At 38.6% G+C, this 21,588-nt stretch overlaps 1 protein-coding gene across 1 annotated transcript; it reads right to left on the bottom strand.

Moving 5' to 3' along the window:
• Positions 1-9,663: 9,663 nt before the first annotated feature.
• On the bottom strand, positions 9,664-21,386 carry LOC143210566 (uncharacterized). Its single transcript, XM_076427520.1, has 5 exons — positions 21,266-21,386; positions 16,622-16,833; positions 13,327-13,399; positions 9,923-10,471; positions 9,664-9,835 (listed from the first exon to the last, which is right to left on the bottom strand). Exons 2-5 carry the CDS (start codon positions 16,745-16,747, stop codon positions 9,798-9,800), a joined length of 786 nt encoding a protein of 261 aa, XP_076283635.1. The 5' UTR covers positions 16,748-16,833; positions 21,266-21,386; the 3' UTR covers positions 9,664-9,797.
• Positions 21,387-21,588: the final 202 nt, after the last annotated feature.

Here is a 21,588-nt window from a genome sequence, read left to right as displayed (position 1 = left end):
TATTAGATGACGTTATTGAGGGTGACTTGTTAGTTCACAATGGAAATTGCTGGTGCTGTGGAAGGTTCCATTAAAAGTGTTTAGCCTTGCACCATAGATTTTTCAAAATTATGCAAGAATCACCGGTCGGTAATGTGTTAAGTAATCCGTCATTTGACATTACTACATTGTGCAGTCAACGTTTCGCGTTCATATCTTTTCCGAATTAAAAGTTACGAGGAAATATCACACTTAACCCCAATCCGGCCCACTGTGCGGCGGTGCGGTCTAGTGTGCAAAGACCTCCACCATCACGGGTAACCGGTCAGCAGCAGTCGGCATCGGCCGGACGAGTACGATACTCGAAATTAACTCAAGAAGTCTTACTTGAAAATACGTTTTGTAGATCTGTGTCAATTATATGCATTGTGAAAGTTTCATCGAAATCGGTTGATGCGGGAAATAACGTCAGGCATTGAAAGATGTAAGAATCCTTAGATCTATTGCAGTTAAAGGCGGAAAATCGTGAAAATCTACAATTTTTACCATCTGTAAACGTTTGTAGCTCATTGCAACGTCGACCGATTAATAATTCATTAAATAATAAACTACATTTACCTTCTAAACTATTAGCTCTACTATGCCCTCCGCCTACTTAAGAGGAACTGTCCGTATCCTCTACAATTGATACGATATCAATTGATGATGATGATGCAGAAGATTCAGATCAAGAGGAATTTGAATTACCGACGCTTAAATATTTGGATAACTTAGAACTGACATCAGAAATATATAATAAACAATTAAATAATTATAATTATAAAGTACTATAGAGGGTCCGTGCGATCGCGAATTTGAGAAGCAACTGCCGTTTCGCGAAAAGTTATGCATAAACATCGCGATGTGTCGCGACAGACAAAGCGCCGCGCCGTGTTTTGGTAGAGGAAGCATGAAGAGTGTGCGTGTGAGTGAGAGGAAGAGCGCAAAGAGTGTGCGTGCGAGAGAGAAAGAGTGACAAAAGGACGATTCGAGGAAGACGTTTAAAAGACGTGGAGAATGACGACGAGAAAAGACGATCGCCACGTTCTTTGATTGCGTAAAGATAATTGTGAGAGTAACTTCAGACAGAGCCGAATTTCACCAATCCGAGCGCGAACTCAATTTATATAATTTTTGTGTTTTATAAAGTGCATTATTAAAGTTTTATTCTTCGTTCCTGTGAGTGGCCGGTATTTCCTACCACTTCTGTTCCCACAGTACCTAATTATAACTATATGTGTGAAGGATGCCCGGCGCAAGCGATATTGTAATTCGTAATTTCCGTTAAAGCAAGCGACGGTCAGCGTTGTTTCGGGACGCGCGAATAGATGAAAAACGCAAAGCGACGAGCGAAGAATGAACGTTAGAAATCACACTGTGATTATCACAGTCGTGTCCGATCGTCGCGAGAGCAAACATCACCTTGTAACCTCATCATCCCAAATATCGTTAAAATAAATACGCGTTTGTTACCCACATATTGCTGAATGCCATCTCATTCCAAACCCGATCCTACATGTATATGTATACATATTACTTATGATAGTTAGACTGAACTAAACTATAACTAAAATATATTGCGTTGCAAAATATCGATATGCGTGTCACTTTAATTATGACCACGAAAAACAAGTTCCAAAAATAAAAAATTTTCAAGTTTGATGCGGCAAGTTTTCTCATTATTTGATCGATCTAAAATTTCGTGTCGATTATTTTTTTAGCCAGTATCACAATCCTAGGGAGATATTTCGTCGTAACGCGACGCGATCGCGGATTCATTAAACGCTACTCCACGAAACGAACCACCACGAAATCATTCAAACGCGAAATGGAAACATGGCTGGCACTTACCAACAACAATAACAGGGAGGCGGCGGCTGTTCGGCAGCGATTTCTGTTTCCTGATTGACCCTCGATAACTGGCAGTACTGTTTCTGACACGGGCTTTATTTTCAAGTGCTCTAATCGCCACTTCATCCAACTCACGATTGACTTACTTCGTGGTGGCTCGGGAGCGTGGAAGCGGGGCGTCCCCCACTTTTACCTTAACATTTCCCCCACCGTTACGCTCGACCCAATGCGATTCGCTCGCGCCTAAGGGTGCGCCTACAGTGCATCCTACGACCGACAGACATGGTGACGTCAGAGCCGTCTGGCAGACATTTCAAATGTGTGGGTAGGCCCAGGTAGGCCCGTCTGTGAGAGGCCCTCCTAGTTTCGTCCTGCATCAACCGACAGGACGGCCCTTGCACCATACAATATTTCGGTGCAGCGTTCACTTCAAATAATTTTCATGTCGCCAATTTTGAAGTATCCGTATTTTTAAAAACGGGGCCGTAAAGAGGACACTTGGGGCTATATTATTATTATTTTTATTTTTTTTATTTTCTGGTGCTTTCATAGCAATGCACCTGTTTAAAACAATTGCAAAATAAGCTATGAAAACAAATATTTTCTGAACTGAAATAATTTTTATTAAATACTCTGATGGTTTCACTATGAGTACCCAAAACTAAGTTTCATCAATTTGCTAGTTTAGCCGTTATAATTTAATGAAAATCTTGTGACACACACCTCATATTACACGTCCGTAAAACCAACAGTTTTCAAGATTTCAAAGAATTCTTCGAGATACGTCTATATTTTGCTAAAGACTGCAACATATTCAAATTTGAACAAAATTCGAAACAGTAGTCCTATCTCGCATGGAAAGATTCATGTGCACTAATTGTATACATATGTATATGTAGATTAACTCTCATGGAAGTATGGATGTCCGAACTGGTGACATTGTATTGATGCGAGCTTGAGAAGAAGGGTCCCAGGCAGGACTACGGTGACGTGTCTCTAGGAACGAATGAGCGGCCGATTGGATCAGAGCGGAGGAGGCAGACCTCGTTTCACACGCATTTTCGGCTGTCGACGAAATATTGGCTACAGCGGCCACACATACCATGTAGCGTGCAGCGTCGAAGTCAAAACATTGGGACTACGGGCGCGGCTGTGGTGGCAGATAGGCAGACCTAGCAATGATAGGCTCGATTTGTTTATGTGCCGTTCCCGAGGCTGTTCTCTATGGAGAGGTTTATGACAGGTCATTACTATTGAGCTGGAAGTCGACACTTTATCGGACATGACGTGTTGACTTGTGTTAAATTAAAAAGTACTTTACAGTAAAACATTATGAGTAGGACGCGTTAAAAACAGCTTTCTGGAAAATAGCTTCGCTGTCGATCGCCCAATAATGACCCGACCATTTGCATGCCCAATGTTTTACAGCCGCTACGCTATCGTACGTCGTACAGTGGTGCAAAATCCCCAAAACATGGCAATAATTCGTTTATTATGTCATTTTTAAAAATCTATGTGTATTGAAATACATTACAGTATTAATGCATCGATCATAGATTGTAATAGAACCTAACCCAAACACTGACATTGGAAAGAACTGTGACATACATTTGAAGGAAAAAATTTTGTCTCATTTCTTTGTTGTTTTTGCGTATATGCACTCCTTGATTTTCGAAAGTTTCATAGTGTAGATATTATTCAGTGCGGTGAGTACATTACTTTAAATTATAAAAAATGCAAAGCTAATCATTAATTTTTTTTGTATACATATTATTAAGACCCTATGGTGCCACCGATTTTTATTTGGTTATAATCCAAAAATTTGCGACTTTATGTTACTTTTCCACAAATAAGGTCACAATGGTTTTAGAAAGTGCGAGATAAACGATTATTTCGAATCCACATTTATTAATATTAAGATTTTTAAAACTAAGAAAATATGAAAAAACTATCCGAATACCCAAAGTCACAAGTTTTTCATTAAATTATATCATAGTGTAACCATAAGAGTATTTAATAAAAATGATTTCAGTTGAAAAAATATTTGTTTTCATAGTTTATTTTGCAATTGTTTTTTAAACAGGCGCATTGCTATCATACCGCCAGAAAATTGAAAAAAAAAATTATGATAATATAGCCCCAAGTGTCCTCTTTACGGCCCGTTTTTAAAAATACGGATACTTCAAAATTGGCGACATGAAAATTATTTGAAGTGAACGCTGTTTCGTCCTACGCCGGACGAAAATCAAAATTATTTGATTTTGCTCCTACGTCGTCAGACGTCGATGCCCCATGGGGTTTGTCCATTGTTACCCTTCTCGAAGTACCTGAAAAAGGTTCGGCTCCCCGTGATTTTGACCATTTCGTCAGACGACGGGCCCACTGTACGCACATTTTCCGGCAAAGTCGGCCGTACTGGCACCAACACATGCCTCTCGAGGCGCTCGAAACTCTCGTCTGTGTGGTCGGTTGTAGGACGTAGGACGAAAACGGCTCCACTGTAGGCGTACCCTAAGTAGGTACGAGTGCGCGCGGCCGATTGGATCAGAGTGGAGGAGGCAGGTCTCGTTTCACACGCATTTTCGGCTGTTGTCGAAATATTGGCTACAGCGGCCACACATACTATGTAACGTACGACTATACAATGTATGTATACGGCGTATTCCCGGAAGAATGGAAGGCCGCCAAAGTAATTTCTATAGCTAAAAAAGGCAAAGATCCTACAAACCCAAACAGTTACCGCCCAATCAGCTTACTCCCGAACATAGGAAAAGTATCATTAACTAACATAGTTAGGATATATTATATTATATGATCTCATTAGTAGTGTAACCAAAAACAAGCAGACATCTGCACCCTTATTCTATATTCTTGTTCTTTCTTCTTATTCTCCTCGCTCTGTAAATAGGCTCATTGCATCACTATCTCACCTGTAAATAGCATCATATCATTATCTCACCCATATCTCACTTGTAAATATACATCACCTCACCGCCCATACCAATCACCCTGTACTATCATTCAAAAGTAAGCTCGTAGTTTTATAAGGCGTTTTTCGGGAGCAATACAAGTGCAAGATAAATTAATACGGCTGTGAACCGAATAATGTATTACTGTGATACGCAGTAATTACTACGAGGAGTACAGATAAACTGCTCCTCGACGTACAAAACCGTCACAAGTAGACCTCTAATGTGCCTTTACAATAGTATAATAATTAGAAATTTATTTAGCAGTATGATACTTTTCGTTTATTTCTTTTAGTATTCAACCATTGTTAAACATTCTTATGCCTGAAATAAACAATTTTTAAACAGCAAAACAATGTAGCGTGCGACGTCAAAGTCAAAACATTGAGACTGTTGTGGGGATAGGCAGACCTTGCAATAGGCGCGATATGTTTGGGTGCCGTTCTCAGGGCTGTTCTCTATGGAGAGGTTTATGACACAGGTCATTAATCTATTGAGCAGAAAACCGGCACTTTCGGACAACACGTGTTTACTGTAAAGTAATTTGTGAAGGCCCCGACTTCTTCGGCGAGATATAAAAATGCTATGTCCGAGCAATCTAAAAACCACCACGTTCAGTCGTCCCTGCTATGAATGTTCGCTGTTTCTAATGTATGTATACCTGCACAGTAAATTGTCAACCTTTTTTTATTGCATTATGACGGCTGCACATTTGCCGTGCTTCGAGTTGTTTCAGTTGAAAACCCAAAAAATGAAAATCCCGGCAGAAAATTTCCCGCTACGGTAAATGAGAGATAAGGTACCAGGTAAGAAGAATTACTGCTGGTTTTCCCTAGTTATCACCCCATAATAAAGTATGCCCCCTCGATCTACAGGGTCTATTTGCGATAATTTGTACCAGCGTTTTTTCCGTAAACGGTAAGCGTTAGAAACAAACGAGGAAGAAAAAATGAGTTAAAAAGAGGAGGAAGATGTAATTAGGGATTGCAGTACCGGTATACCGGTATTTCGTGCTATTTTGCAATTTCGTGAAACCGGTATTTGCTAAGGCAAAATACCGGCATTTTCGGTATTAGCTATGAATAATAAATATTTTTTGGGGCATCTACTCTTTTTGAAATACGTTCGCCGCTGAACCAAACGACCTCATCTTTTATAATCAATTAGAAGCATTGGTTGGTTTATGAAATGATATACAAAAAAGATTTTTCAAAAAATTATAATTTACAAGGTTACATACAAAAATAAAAAAGGCATTTTTTTATTCTTTTATTTCTGTCCTTGTACGACCCTGAAGACCATGGTAAACTACCTGGTTAAACTCGTCTTAAGATGCCAGGTTTCATTTGATGTAAAAAAATATGTAGGATTTCATTAAAAAAAATATAAAGGTTACCTTTGTGGTCTAGAAAAATATTTAAAATTTGCTACAATTTCCTCCTCTTCGGTTTTTTTGGTAGTGTTTACCGTTTACGAAATAAACGCTGGCATAAATAATCACAAACACCCTGTAGATCCACACTACTATTGCGGGCACTCCAGTAGTTATTGGCACTTTTGATTTAAACGGCACATATTAAGAATTCTTGGTATAGAAAGTCATTTTATATTGCTTCTTATTTATATTTCAAAATAACGTTGTAAGTTTTCATAACAGAGTTCCACATATGTATGACTGTTAGCAACGATCTAGCAAGACCGACGGATGACCACAGTGCAGTGTAAATACTATTTTATTAAAATTGTTACGAGCAAGTATACTTTATCGCTTTCTAACGTAATTTCGGACTGTACTATTTGTCTTACGATTGTTATTCACTGAATATATTCTATAATAAAAGATTTATCACTCGTAAAACTGTTTGATTTTGCTGAAACATCTCTATTAGCTTATAGTAATAGCAAGTTAAGCTCGTTTAAACATTTCAAAAAAAGATAAAAAGATTTTTACTACGATTTTGGCTTAGGGTGCCAATCATTGTACAGTTTACCTTACACCTAGAGAAGTTGCGAAATACAACTTTCTAACCAGTTGTAATTTTGCACAAAACTTTTTTCGCACAACAACTTTTAAAAAATAGTCCAAGTCGCAGGGTTCAATATTAAACGAACAAGCCATCGCATAGTGGTGGTTGTAGAAACGCTTGCGACTCTTCTGGCATTTCCCTGACCTGGGAAATTCCACCCTCACCCCAGACGTCATTAAATACGGAGTTGCCGGGTATTTAAGAGACTGCGAAGCTAGATTTTCGCACCATTTTTGGCCTACCTCTCGTCTACGAGTCTACAGTCACTACGCGCTCGTTTGAACTCTCGTTATCGACATCGATACGGATATGGATGGTAGTAGTGTGGTACAATTGACGAGCTGTGCCTTGATCATGAGTTCACTCGGAATCGCGCTCGAGGAGCAAGTGAGAGCAGGGCCTACAAGGAGACGGACAAGACTTCGTCGTCGCTACAGCGTCCATCCCCTGTGGAGAAATCGAGGTGCCGAGGGCGAATTGGTTTTATTCCGACAGATGTTAATGGACCACGAGGAGAAATTTTATGGCTATTTTCGCATGAGCAGGGGGTGCTTTAATACGTTGCTAAGCCGAAACGAAGACAAGCTGGTGAAGAAAAGCACGCGATTACGAAGTCCAATTGCTCCGAATGAACGATTGGCAGTTTGTCTACGGTAAGTGATTTTTCAACTACTGAGTGACCGAGTCAACGACTGAGCTTCTTATGTTTTGCCATCGGTGGCAGCTGCAAACCGAAATATTTTTTAATTAATCATCTATCATTGTTTTAGATACCTAGTAACGGGAGACTCGTTCAAGAACTTAAGCTACAGTTTTCGGATGGGGCATACGACCGTGCGTCAAATTGTGCACGAAACATGTCGAGCAATTTATAGTACGTTATTCAAGGAGGTGATGAGACTGCCCAACAGGGAAAAATGGGAAGCCATCAAGCAGAAATTTTGGGAGAAGTGCCGGTTCCCCAATTGTTTAGGTGCGATTGACGGAAAACACGTGAACATTAGGAAACCACCGAACTCGGGATCCCAATATTTTAATTATAAGAAAACCCATTCCATCGTACTGATGGCCCTGGCCGATGCCAGTTGCAATTATATTGCTGTGGAGGTAGGCGGGTATGGCAGAAACAGTGATGGGGGAATACTGGCAAATTCAAAACTCGGCGAGAAACTGGAAGACGGCAGCATTCAATTGTTGCCCGACGCGGACTTGCCGGGCACAACCATTTCCGCGCCCTGCGTAATTCTCGGCGACGAGGCGTTCCCGCTGAAGCGGTATACATACATATAATGAGGCCGTATCCAGGCAATCAATCAGAAGGACACGCTGATAAAACTTTATTTAATCATCGGCTTTCCATGGGGCGGCGCGTTATAGAAAATACTTTTGGGATCATGTGTCAAAAATTCAACATTTTTTACAAACGGATCAATGCACTTCCCGAGAACATTGACTTTATTATTGCGACCGCTTGCATCCTACATAATTATATGTATAAGAATGTACGAGAGATCGACGGTAGGATCGACGGAAGAATCCACGAGCCAGGAGGAGGAGGAAGCGCCGAGTAGGAACTCGCAGAACCCGCAACGAGGCAACGCGGCGGAGGGATTTGAAGCGAGGGAGAAATTAAAAAATTTCTTTTCTGTAAGGGGCCAGCGCACCGAACAATAATTGCGCATGACGAAAGAAGATGCGTTGCGTTGTAGTATGTGTGTGTAATTGTTTTTATCGTGTGTGTGTGTGTGTGTATGTATGTGTGTAAGGAAAGATCTAGAAGGAATGAGAGTGTGTATGAGAGGGAGGGATGCGCGGAAGAATAGAGTATAGAGAGAGCTACTGTGGAGCGCGTACAGAGTGTAAAGAGAGTGTGATTAATAGAGTGAATATAAGAGAGAGAACATTACTTTATGTACTTTATTCGTAATATACATATTGTTAATCATTTACTCATTAACCACACGAGTCTCTTGAACCCGGATCCAACATTGTTACCATCTTTTTATACAGGGTGGTCCACGCAACTTGCACACCTATAATAACTTCGAAAATATGCGTTGCACGAAAATGTTTTGTATACTGAAGTTGCATGGTCTGAAGGGGTACATTATGTAGTGTATTTATTTTTTTTACAGGCGGCCGCGTAAAGGACATATGAAGGTCAACTTAATTTTTTCAAATGGAATGAGGTATTTTTTAATACATCAATCGATGCAGCTGGACACTCGTTATAAAAATGTACTAAAAAAATACCTAGTACTTAGTTTAGTACGAAGTACTAAAAATACCTATGTATGTCGAAAGGTTAGTATAGTTCAGGAGATATTTCAATTTAAATAACTCAAAAATACCATTACTGTCGTACTAAGACGTTAGTGTTTACTTACTTGTGTAACATCTTAGCACGACAGTAATGGTATTTTAGAGTTATTTAAATTGAAATATCTCCCGAACTGCTAACTTTTCGCCATACATAGGTTAGTACTTTTTTATAACGAATGTCCAGCTGCATCGATTGATGTATTAAAAAGTACATCATTCCATTTGAAAAAATTAAGTTGACTTTCATATGTCCTTTACGCGTCCGCCTGTAAAAAAAATTAATATACTGCACAATGTATCCCTTCAGGCCATGCTACTTCTGTATACAAAACTTTTTCGTTCAACGCGTACTTTCGAAGTTATTATAGGTGTGCAAGTTGTGTAGACCACCCTGTATAACTTCGAGCGGCGAAGCCTTTAGAAGACTTAAAAAAGACTTGCTTAAAAATACTTTATTTGTAAAAGGTTGAATTTGATTTGCAGAAGGGAGAAAGTAATTTGCAGACGGGTGATATGGAGTTGCAAAAGGATGAAATTAATTTACAGTATTTAATATATTGTCGTATTTATTTAATATATTAAAATTTTTAATTAATTTTGCACAGGCGCTTTATACCCCTGTTTCGTCACTGCTTGGTGTGTTGGCATCTAAAACGAAAATATTAATATAAATTTAGTGATTCTTTTAATCATTAGTAAAACAACTATTTATTATAAATATAAAATTATACTCACTGTTGGCAAGTGTTTCGTTGTAGATTTCCTCCTGTAGTTCGGACACTTTTGCCAAGAGTGCAGATTTGACGATGTTTTGACGCCTCACGTCAAACTGACAAACCTCCAGCGCCATGCTCTTAAAAAACAGGAGCATTCTGGCTCTTACCGAGTTCTCGGTTTCGCCGCTGCTGACTGTTCTTTCGATCAGCCCGGTACATCTGCTTATGCAGTCTATTAACCCTGCTTGTTTTGTCTCCTCTATTCTGCTTCTTTTGGGTGGTGGTTGACATTCCACATCCTCGTCAGTTTCCTCAAACACAGTGTCCGTCTTTGGGGTGGGTGCACTTGAATTGTCGTCAGTGGAGGCTTCCTGTGAGCATTCCTCGGCACTAGATTTCATTCTCCTCTCTTGAAAACATGGATCTAAAAAATCCAGGGTGTTGCCGAATTTATGAGGTTTGACGGTGCCTGCCGCCTGCCCGCTTCGCGTTTGGGTGCGTCCTCGATGCTTTCTATAGCAACTTCTGATGTTCTGCCACCGCCGTTTACATTCTTCAGAACTGTTAGCTGCAAACGGAAAAATTTTTTAATTAATCATCTGTTATTGTTATTGAATTGTTGTTGTTGGAAATTAAGGTCTACCCTACGTGCACGTGGCGTATTGGGCTCTATTAGACTGTATTTAATATTCGGACACTCTTCAAAAGATGATTTGGGCCCCATTGCACATTAGAATATTACATTTTGTAGATCAGTTTGAATTTTCTTTGCGGTTCCGACCAATTGCAAGTGTTTTTATGAACATTTTTTACTACTTAACTTCTGGATTCTAAGTTCCAGCTTCGCCAAAAATATCCACTTCGCAGAGTCGGACATTACAAATATTGTCGCTTTTTAAAGAGTGTCCGCATATTCAAAATAGGAGCCGCGGCTAGCAGTAATGTAAACGTTTCTATCCAGCCCCCCCCCCCAATTGAGCTATGTCACCATTTTTTAGGACTTTCCGATAATGCAATTAAAAAATGTTTTAGACAAAGGTTTGTCAGTACTAGGCGAGGTAGATGTTCGCATATTCTGAAATCTAAAAAAATGCTTTTTACGTAGAAAAGTAAAGGTCACCTTGAGTTTTTTAAGTGGCACCACATGTTTTTGACATCGTAAGATTGTTGTTGAGATTGTTGCTGACGTCGAGACGAATTCAACAGTGTATTATACTATGACCTTGAAATGACCTCAGACTCGAAAATTTTGTGCAAACGTAACTTTAATGAAAAATGAAAAAATTATTTCTTGCAAAACAAAGCAAGTTACATTAGATGTTCGAAATGCGATCCACCTTCTACGATACAGAGCTCCGCTCTTTGTATCAGACTTTTCGTTGTCACCATAATTATTATAAGGCGTCTCGGTTTATGTTATTACAATGCAGTTGTTATGCGATTCCGAAGTTCTTGAACATTATTGACTTTTGTGTCGTATACAACGATTTGCAGATATCCCCAAAGATAAAAATCCGAGACAGATCCGGAGAACGGTGCACAGTGCGGTATTGGACCTGAAAAGCTGGCCAAAAATCAATATTGTAAATATTTACATAGAATGTTGTAATTACGCCCCAATATAGATAAATAAACATGCCATTACGTGGTGCACTCCTTTTTTTTTGTTTATCCAAACAGTCACCCGTGTCTCCAATTAAAACATAGCACTTGTTCGATACACACGCCTTTGATCGTAGCATTCCATTCATACGCATCTCTTTCTTGTTATAATTTTTATGTTGAAAGTGATGTTTGTGACGAAATTTGGAATACATGTTGTTACAAGAAGGTATCTACATTATATTAAGCATATCTGTGTCAATGTTAAAATTTTTTTATACGTATTTTTACCGATTTCCAATCCCGGTTAAGAGCTCTTAGATTTTCATGACGGTTTTTTTGCATAAATTAGTGTTTTTAAACATATGCAACTCATCGCAACGGCATAAAAGTTATGTGGTGTTAAACTACAGGATATCTAGAATTAGTATACCGCAAAAAAGTTTTCACATTAAAAAAAAATAAAGCTCCAAATATAGCCCCTTTTCATTACCATGGTTTTAGTAACTCGCTTAAGAAAATTTATTAAGAAAATAAAATAATTGTTAAATAATAATAATAATTACTATTATTATTATTATTATTAATTTAATCATTGTTCCTAATTTGGAATCAGATTTTCTAAAAGAAGCGAAATGGACCTACTACAAGGTCTGAAGAGCTTCAAGTAAAAAAAAAAGAAAGATTTTCTAAAATCTGAAAATCATAAATACATTTTATGTATATAACAAAATATAGCAAAATTTGTACCGAACAGACACAAGAAAGCGAGTTACTAAAACCATGGTAATAAAAAGGGAGGCTATATTTGGAGTTTTATTTTTTTTTAATGTGAAAACTTTTTTGCGGTATACTAATTCTAGATATCCTGTAGTTTAACACCACATAACTTTTATGCCGTTGCGATGAGTTGCATATGTTTAAAAACACTAATTTATGCAAAAAACCGTCATGAAAATCTAAGAGCTCTTAACCAGGATTGGAAATCGGTAAAAATACGTATAAAAAAATTTTAACATTGACACAGATATGCTTAATATGATGTAGATACCTTCTTGTAACAACATCTATTCCAAATTTCGTCACAAACATCACTTTCAACATAAAAATTATAACAAGAAAGAGATGCGTATGAATGGAATGCTACGATCAAAGGCGTGTGTATCGAACAAGTGCTATGTTTTAATTGGAGACACGGGTGACTGTTTGGATAAACAAAAAGAAGGAGTGCACCACGTAATGGCATGTTTATTTATCTATATTGGGGCGTAATTACAACATTCTATGTAAATATTTACAATATTGATTTTTGGCTAGCTTTTCAGGTCCAATACCGCACTGTGTGGTGTGGCCAACGAATTGGACCATACGTTCTTATCCAACGATTTCTAAACTTGTTATTAAGATATCCCCTAATTATAATAGCATTGTGGGCAGGACACCCGTTTTGTTGAAGGTACGCCCTAATTATGGCGACAACGAAAAGTCTAATACAAAGAGCGGAGCTCTGTATCGCAGGAGGTGGGTCGCAGTTCGAACATCTGATGTAACTTGCTTTGTTTTGTAAGAAATAATTCTTCATTAAAGTTACATTTGTACAAATCTCTCGCCCGCGGACGACCCAGTACAGTAAACCCGAGATTACTGCAATAATAGCAAGTTAAGCTCGTTTAAACATTTCAAAAAGAGATAAAAAGATTTTTACTACGATTTTGACTTAGAGTGCCAATCATTGTACAGTTTACCCTACTCCGACTCCGTGTGGAATGACCATCAGAAATGTATAAACGAAGTTGTTAATAAAATATAGTGAATACTGACCTGGCAGACCCAATTCATCCGCGATCTCCCTCCAGATGATCGCCTTGAACTTGCTATCCACATATTTTGGATGCTGCAAATTATATAAGCACTCTATATGTGTGTATGTATATTTACAAGTGAGATATGGGTGAGATAATGATATGATGCTATTTACAGGTGAGATAGTGATGCAATGAGCCTATTTACAGAGCGAGGAGAAAAAGAAGAAAAAGAACAAGAATATAGAATAAGGTGTGCAGATGTCTGCTTGTTTTTGGTTACACTACTAATGAGATCATATAATATAATATATCCTAACTATGTTGGTTAATGATACTTTTCCTATGTTCGGGAGTAAGCTGATTGGGCGTTAACTGTTTGGGTTTGTAGGATCTTTGCCTTTTTTAGCTATAGAAATTACTTTGGCGGCCTTCCATTCTTCCAGGAATACGCCGTATACATACATACATATTGTATAGTCGCACGTTACATAGTATGTGTGGCCGCTGTAGCCAATATTTCGACAACAGCCGAAAATGCGTGTGAAACGAGACCTGCCTCCTCCACTCTGATCCAATCGGCCGCGCGCACTCGTACCTACTTAGACCCGTCACCGTGTCCTGCCTGGAAACCTTCTTCTCAGGCTCGCATCAATGCAATGTCGCCAGTTCGGACCCATGCGAGATAGCGTCTTGCCACCCCCTATAATCGCGTAGTAGTGGGCGGTAACGATTTAATATCGTAGGTCTTAGCCCATTGCTGTTCCGCAATCGTAACAACTTGTTGTCAACATTCAGGTAACCTGTCAATTCCCGTATCTCAATGACTAATTAGCAACATGTGTTTTCAATATACAAGTAAAATTACTTGCTTATTTAAAATGCGCCATAACTCTTTCCTTCCAACCTAATACACACATGATATCAAAAATTATTTCGGATACACCGGAAAATAATAAAATGTTCATTTTAGGGAAACCAATAGTGTCATTTCGCCCACTACGATACTTTGCAACTGTACGCATCATGTAAAAATTTCATACGATATACATGAGATGTGAAATACTCCAGTAACTACAAACAGCTGTTAGGTTTGAATTGTTTGTTGTTTCGGGTGAATAAAATTGCTGAATATTCTTTAGACATTACACCTTCGACGTAGTGAAAAATATTTTCAATTTGTGTATGTCCAACAAGTAGTCCAATACACTGCCCCGTAAGTACGAGCGATGGGGGGGAACAGCGCAGTGGGTTCAGATATAATAAACCGCTACCGCCCACTACTACGCGATTGTAGGGACTGTCAAGGCGCCATCTCGTATGGGTCCGAACTGGTGACATTGTATTGATACGAGAATGAGAATAAGGTTCCCAGGCAGGACGTGTCTAGGTACGAACGCGCGGCCGATTGGATCAGAGTGGAGGAGGCAGACCTCGTTTCACACGCACTTTCGGCTGTCGTCGAAATATTGGTTACAGCGGCCACACATACTACGTAGCGTCCAACGTCAAAGTCAAAACATTGGGGCTACAGGCGCAGGGCTGTGGTGGGGATGATAGCAAGACTTAGCGATAGGCTCGCTTTGTTTATGTGCCGTTCCCGGGGCTGTTCTCTATGGAGAGGTGTATCACAGTTCATTACTATTGAATTGGAAGTCGGCACTTTCTCGGGCAACATGTGTTGACTGTAAAATAATCTGTAGGTGCCCCGACTTCTCCGGAGGAAAATAAATGTAAAAATGCTACATACAGAGAGCGACTCCCACTAATATTCGGACGCTCAAAAAAAGACGATGACTTTTTAAATATTCTACTATACGATTTTAACTTTTTTGTGAAGCTAGAGCAATTAGTTTACTACAGGATGGGAAAAGAAATTTTTTTAAAAATTGCAATTGATCGGAGAATTGTAGAAAAAATACTAAAAGTTGCATTTTACAATTTTTTTATGTGGGCCTATATTGAAAATTTAAAAAGTACGTTTTGTAGGTCTGTGTCAATTGTGAAAGTTTCATCGAAATCGGTTAAAATTCGTGAAAAATTGAAATTTTCAACATCTTTGAACGTTTGCAGCTTATTGCAACATCGACTGATTTTGCAGGAATTTTCAGAATTGACACAGATCTACAAAACGTATGTTTTAAATTTTCAATATAGGCAATATAGAAAAACATGAAAGAGGAAAAAGTAGTACATACTGTTTTTTATACGCACAACGCAACGACATATGTAATTTTTTTGTGTTCATGATATTTTGTTAGATATGAAGGTGACCTTCAATTTTTTTAAATAGAATGCTTTATTATTTCTTATGTCACATGAGAGCGCGTGTCTAGTCGAATTCATTCGTATACTGTGCAGTAACCATCAAGGTCATGCAAGGTCAGAAACGAAAGAAGCATTTTGAAATACTTGCAAACACATTGGTATTAAATATTCAAAATGCTTCTTTCGTTTCCGAGCTTGCATGACCTTGAGGGTCGCTGTACAATATACGGATTTACATCTAACAAAATATCATAAACACAAAAAAATTACATATGTCGTTGCGTTGCGTATAAAAAACAGTATGTACTACTTTTTCCTCTTCCATGTTTTTCTAATAATTTGCAAGAGAAACGCTGGCCAGGAATAGATCCACACAACGTGCTCTTCAAATTTTCAATAAAGAGCCACCCCAAAAAAATTGCTAAATACAACTGTTAGTATTTCCTCTGCAATTCCGACCAATTGCATTTTCCACAAATCTTTTTCCACGTCATGTAATCAATTAATAATTGTACTAACTTTTCAAAAAAATCAAACTCTTTGTTATAACGTTTAAATTCCTTAACAACGTATTCGCCACCTATTGACACGACAAACTCTGACAAGTTCTAGTCAATAGCTTTTTAAATAAATACAGCATGTTATATTCTGCCTATGCCACGCCGGAGCGGCGCCGGAAAAATTTCGGAGAGCTTGGAATTTCTCCGGCGACCGGACCGGCTCTAGCATAGGCATCTCCTGAGGTGTAGAGGGGAGTAAAAGATTCAGGGCACCCCTGGGGTTTGTCCGCGAACCCCTGGGGTTAGACACGATCCCCAGCGCTTGACCTTTGTGCGAGCCTCACGAATTACGACCAGCCCACCGGACACAAAACTAAAGGGTCCAAAATGTCCGCGCGCCGGAGACGGTGCAAACTAAAGAGTCCTTTAAGGGAATGGTAATAAAGCATCTTAGACTAGTTGGTAAAGAAGAAATAGAAGAAAGTATAGACTATCGTGATTTGGCGAAAAAATTATTTTATAAATTATAGACAAAACTTCGCTTACTAGACATGATGACGATGGTGATGCTTCGAAATCCATGCTTGCAGACCCTGGTGTAAGTGGTTGTTCTGGACGTGGTACGGAGCAATCTTTTTCGTGCAGTTGGTTTGTTGATGCTTTGCGATCCATGCTTGGAGCACCCCGTCCAATGTGGGTGGTTGTTCTGCTCGTAGCAAGCAGGGAACGTTTTGTAGCTTTAGTTAAAAGTTTAGTGGCTGCAAAAAAGGATTAAAAACCGTAAAGACATTCAAAGTGCCTGCGTAAGACGCGTGAGTTCGTTTGTTTTCTGTGTGCGGACTCTCGAGCGCACAGTAGTCCGAAAACACGATTTTACTGGCCAAAAGTCAATTTTCGATGTTCAACATTTTGGAAAACTTTTTCGAATAAAAGTAACAACACATCAAACCTTCAAAATCCAAAATTCTAAGAACTCGTTATTATACAGCATTATATTAGGCGAAGTAAAAAGTTCTGAACGTTTTTCGCTTTATCAATAAAGCTCAGAACTTTTTACTTCACCTTATATAAGAACAAGTTTAAATAAATGTTTTTTATATATACAATATATATATATGTATATAATATTAAAACAGACGTGTTATCATTATTTAATTAGTTTGTAAGCATTATTTAATACATGTACAAATGTTGCAATGTTGTTGCAATGTTGTTAACAATTTCTACTTTGAGAAGGCTTTTAAAAAAAATGGTTAAGAGTGATAAGCACCAGACTTGTTTTATATAAAATTTTAAACTATTGCGAATAAGAGCATATAAATTTTAAGTGTCACCTCCTGACGCCTTGTAGTTTATACGATAATTATATGTATAGGCTCTTGAAGCGTAGGCTCTTGAATAGTGACTTGCACTCTGATGTAATATAAACTGCGCGAGTCATATCTGCTTGTTAATATTACTTTGTCTAGTCTAAAGTCCAAACTGTTACATAGTATGTACACTCCTCAAAAGAATTAAGGGATCACCTCTGCGAACCCGAAAAATTGCAACTAGTTTACACGATCATAACTCCGGCCAAAATTGCCGTATCGATATCGTTAAACAATGGTTTGAAAGCCTGAAACCTCTAGTTTCAGATGTTCTGTTTCAAATTGTTGCTATGTTGGTTTTTTACAAAGTTATAGCGAGATGAAGACAACATTGACGGTTAACAAAAATTTTGGCAACTTTGTAACATCACACGGGGAGAAAAAATTTTTTTTGATAAATCGTGTTAATATCATTTGGAAGGGCTATCTTTCCTGTGTAAAATGTGTGGTTGTTGATTATTGTGCGACTTTTTTTGTTCGAGTTATTCAACAATGAAGTAAATATTGGCTTTTTAAGTTTAGCTGGCTCCAGAAAACCAAAAAATTATTATTATATTAAAATTATATTATTAAATTGTCATTGATTGACAAATATACGAAATCGACGAACTAATTCTGTTGAAGGCGATGTTCATTTTAGTCGTTTAGTCGTTTTCCGTTCGAATACTGTACGAACAGCACATCCAGCAACCGGCAAAACATTCTCGCCGAGAATGTCCCTTTTGTCGAGGGAAAATTGCGGAAAAAAATAAAATACGAAAAACGCGGGAATTTATTACACAACCCAATAGTTACAAATAATTATTATCGATGATAGACATTATCTTTGACTGGTAAACAACCTTTATAAATGACAACAATTCTTTTTGCTCATAAGGACCCGTTATCGATGATGGAAATAATTTTTGGCTATTAGCATTAGTAATCATTGTCCAAGACAGAAATTTTATTGGCCTACTAATTACACTAGTTTACAAAATGAAATTGATTTCATGTACATTTGATGAGAGGTAACTTTTCTCATCGATTTTCTCCCGCTAAATTCGAAAATAAAGGTTAAAATTTTTTTTATGGAACAGTTTTTAGATTTTGGAACAGTTTCTAGATGTATCCGATTTGGTCGTTCTTGGTACCAAATGAAAGACATTGAAATTATGAGCAAATACGTATAATGAGATCTTTAATTGCTTAAGCGGTTCAAAAGATATTGATGAAAATAGTCCAGATTAAAAAAAGAATTAAATTTTTAAGCATATTCTGTGGCCACGGAAAAATAGAAACCGATAAAGAAGGTCCGGTTTCTCTTCATATACGTAAAGCAAAAAATAACACCAACCAGAAATGACAAAGTTATTAGCGATTGAGTGAATAAATCCAAACCCCACATTTGCTGAATATATTAATTTTTTCGACAAGAGTGGCCATGCCGGCAACGGTTTTTTTTGTTCTCGCGTTGATGCCACTGCTACAACGAAAGAAAGGAAAAGCTCGCGCGAGCTTCGAAAATTGTCTTTTCGTCCCTCTAATAAAATCGTAGTCGTTACAGTAAGATAAGAAGCGATTGTGTAGGGAGTGCCAATGCTCGCTCCAAACCCCGGTAATCCTCAATAACCAAATCACTACAGCGTGTCTTTACAAAACACTGATTATCGCCAGAAAACGCAGAAAAAATCCACGAAGTCACCGTGTCATAGAGCAATAAAAACTCGACCGTACGCCCCAACATTATTACCATCGTCGAACTCGCACCTGGACCGCCTACCTGCGTATACACAGTAAACTGGGGCCCTACCGTCGAACCTACAGAGGTGTCTTGGCATCTAGCTGCTATAATCTGGGTTACAAGATACGTCAACAAATATAAATCTAAAGCACGACATATTCGAGCGTTCAGAAACGCGGTTTCCAGACCACATAATATGACTGTAATTACTCTGTCCAACAAAATCAATCTTTTTTCATGTTCTACAATTATTGTTGGGTGATTCTTATAGAATTTTTTGCGGTGATTCTGAATCTGCCCTTAATTTTTTCCCCAGATGCACAGTTTTTGAGAAACATGACTTTGAAAAACAAAGGTATTTGTCAACTTTAAACAAATATTGTGATGTTATTATAAAAGGTATTGAATTGTTCTTTACAGCAAAAGATTCTATAGACTTTCCCAAATCCAGTGATATCCAATACTAATACAAAATCGTTGTCGATCAAATTCGTTGTCGGTTAAAGGCGTTGTCGGCTAAAGCTATTGTCGGACAAATCTGGAGTCGGAGAAATGTTGTCGGCGAAAACCGTGTCAGAGAAATCTGTGTCGGTGATTTCCATGGGACCCGTGTCAATTATATGCATTGTGAAAGTTTCATCGAAATCGGTTGATGCGGCAAATAACGTCAGGCATTGAAATATGTAAGAATCCTAGATACTCTTGCAGTTAAATAGAGGCCAAAAATCGTGAAAATCTGCAATTTTAACCATCTGTAAACGTTTGCAGCTCATTGCAACGTCGACCGATTAATAATTCATTAAATGATAAACTATATTTACCTTCTAAACTATTAGCTCTACTATGCCCTCCGCCTACTTAAGAGGAACTGTCCGTATCCTCTACAATTGATACGATATCAATTGATGATGATGATGCAGAAGATTCAGATCAAGAGGAATTTGAATTACCGACGCTTAAATATTTGGATAACTTAGAACTGACATCAGAAATATATAATAAACAATTAAATAATTATAATTATAAAGTACTATAGAGGGTCCGTGCGATCGCGAATTTGAGAAGCAACTGCCGTTTCGCGAAAAGTTATGCATAAACATCGCGATGTGTCGCGACAGACAAAGCGCCGCGCCGTGTTTTGGTAGAGGAAGCATGAAGAGTGTGCGTGTGAGTGAGAGGAAGAGCGCAAAGAGTGTGCGTGCGAGAGAGAAAGAGTGACAAAAGGACGATTCGAGGAAGACGTTTAAAAGACGTGGAGAATGACGACGAGAAAAGACGATCGCCACGTTCTTTGATTGCGTAAAGATAATTATGAGAGTAACTTCAGACAGAGCCGAATTTCACCAATCCGAGCGCGAACTCAATTTATATAATTTTTGTGTTTTATAAAGTGCATTATTAAAGTTTTATTCTTCGTTCCTGTGAGTGGCCGGTATTTCCTACCACTTCTGTTCCCACAGTACCTAATTATAACTATACATATGTGTGAAGGATGCCCGGCGCAAGCGATATTGTAATTCGTAATTTCCGTTAAAGCAAGCGACGGTCAGCGTTGTTTCGGGACGCGCGAATAGATGAAAAACGCAAAGCGACGAGCGAAGAATGAACGTTAGAAATCACACTGTGATTATCACAGTCGTGTCCGATCGTCGCGAGAGCAAACATCACCTTGTAACCTCATCATCCCAAATATCGTTAAAATAAATACGCGTTTGTTACCCACATATTGCTGAATGCCATCTCATTCCAAACCCGATCCTACATGTATATGTATACATATTACTTATGATAGTTAGACTGAACTAAACTATAACTAAAATATATTGCGTTGCAAAATATCGATATGCGTGTCACTTTAATTATGACCACGAAAAACAAGTTCCAAAAATAAAAAATTTTCAAGTTTGATGCGTCAAGTTTTCTCATTATTTGATCGATCTAAAATTTCGTGTCGATTATTTTTTTAGCCAGTATCACAATCCTAGGGAGATATTTCGTCGTAACGCGACGCGATCGCGGATTCATTAAACGCTACTCCACGAAACGAACCACCACGAAATCATTCAAACGCGAAATGGAAACATGGCTGGCACTTACCAACAACAATAACAGGGAGGCGGCGGCTGTTCGGCAGCGATTTCTGTTTCCTGATTGACCCTCGATAACTGGCAGTACTGTTTCTGACACGGGCTTTATTTTCAAGTGCTCTAATCGCCACTTCATCCAACTCACGATTGACTTACTTCGTGGTGGCTCGGGAGCGTGGAAGCGGGGCGTCCCCCACTTTTACCTTAACATTTCCCCCACCGTTACGCTCGACCCAATGCGATTCGCTCGCGCCTGAGGGATGGATCGCCGGAGTCTGCGCCCTGGCTTCAGGAGAATGTCTGTATACTCCACGGCAGGTTTGCCAGATGCGG

The sequence above is a fragment of the Lasioglossum baleicum genome, chromosome 7 (genome assembly GCF_051020765.1).
Source record: "Lasioglossum baleicum chromosome 7, iyLasBale1, whole genome shotgun sequence".
Lineage (NCBI taxonomy): Eukaryota > Metazoa > Arthropoda > Insecta > Hymenoptera > Halictidae > Lasioglossum > Lasioglossum baleicum.
This window is presented reverse-complemented; position numbering and strand designations above follow the sequence as displayed.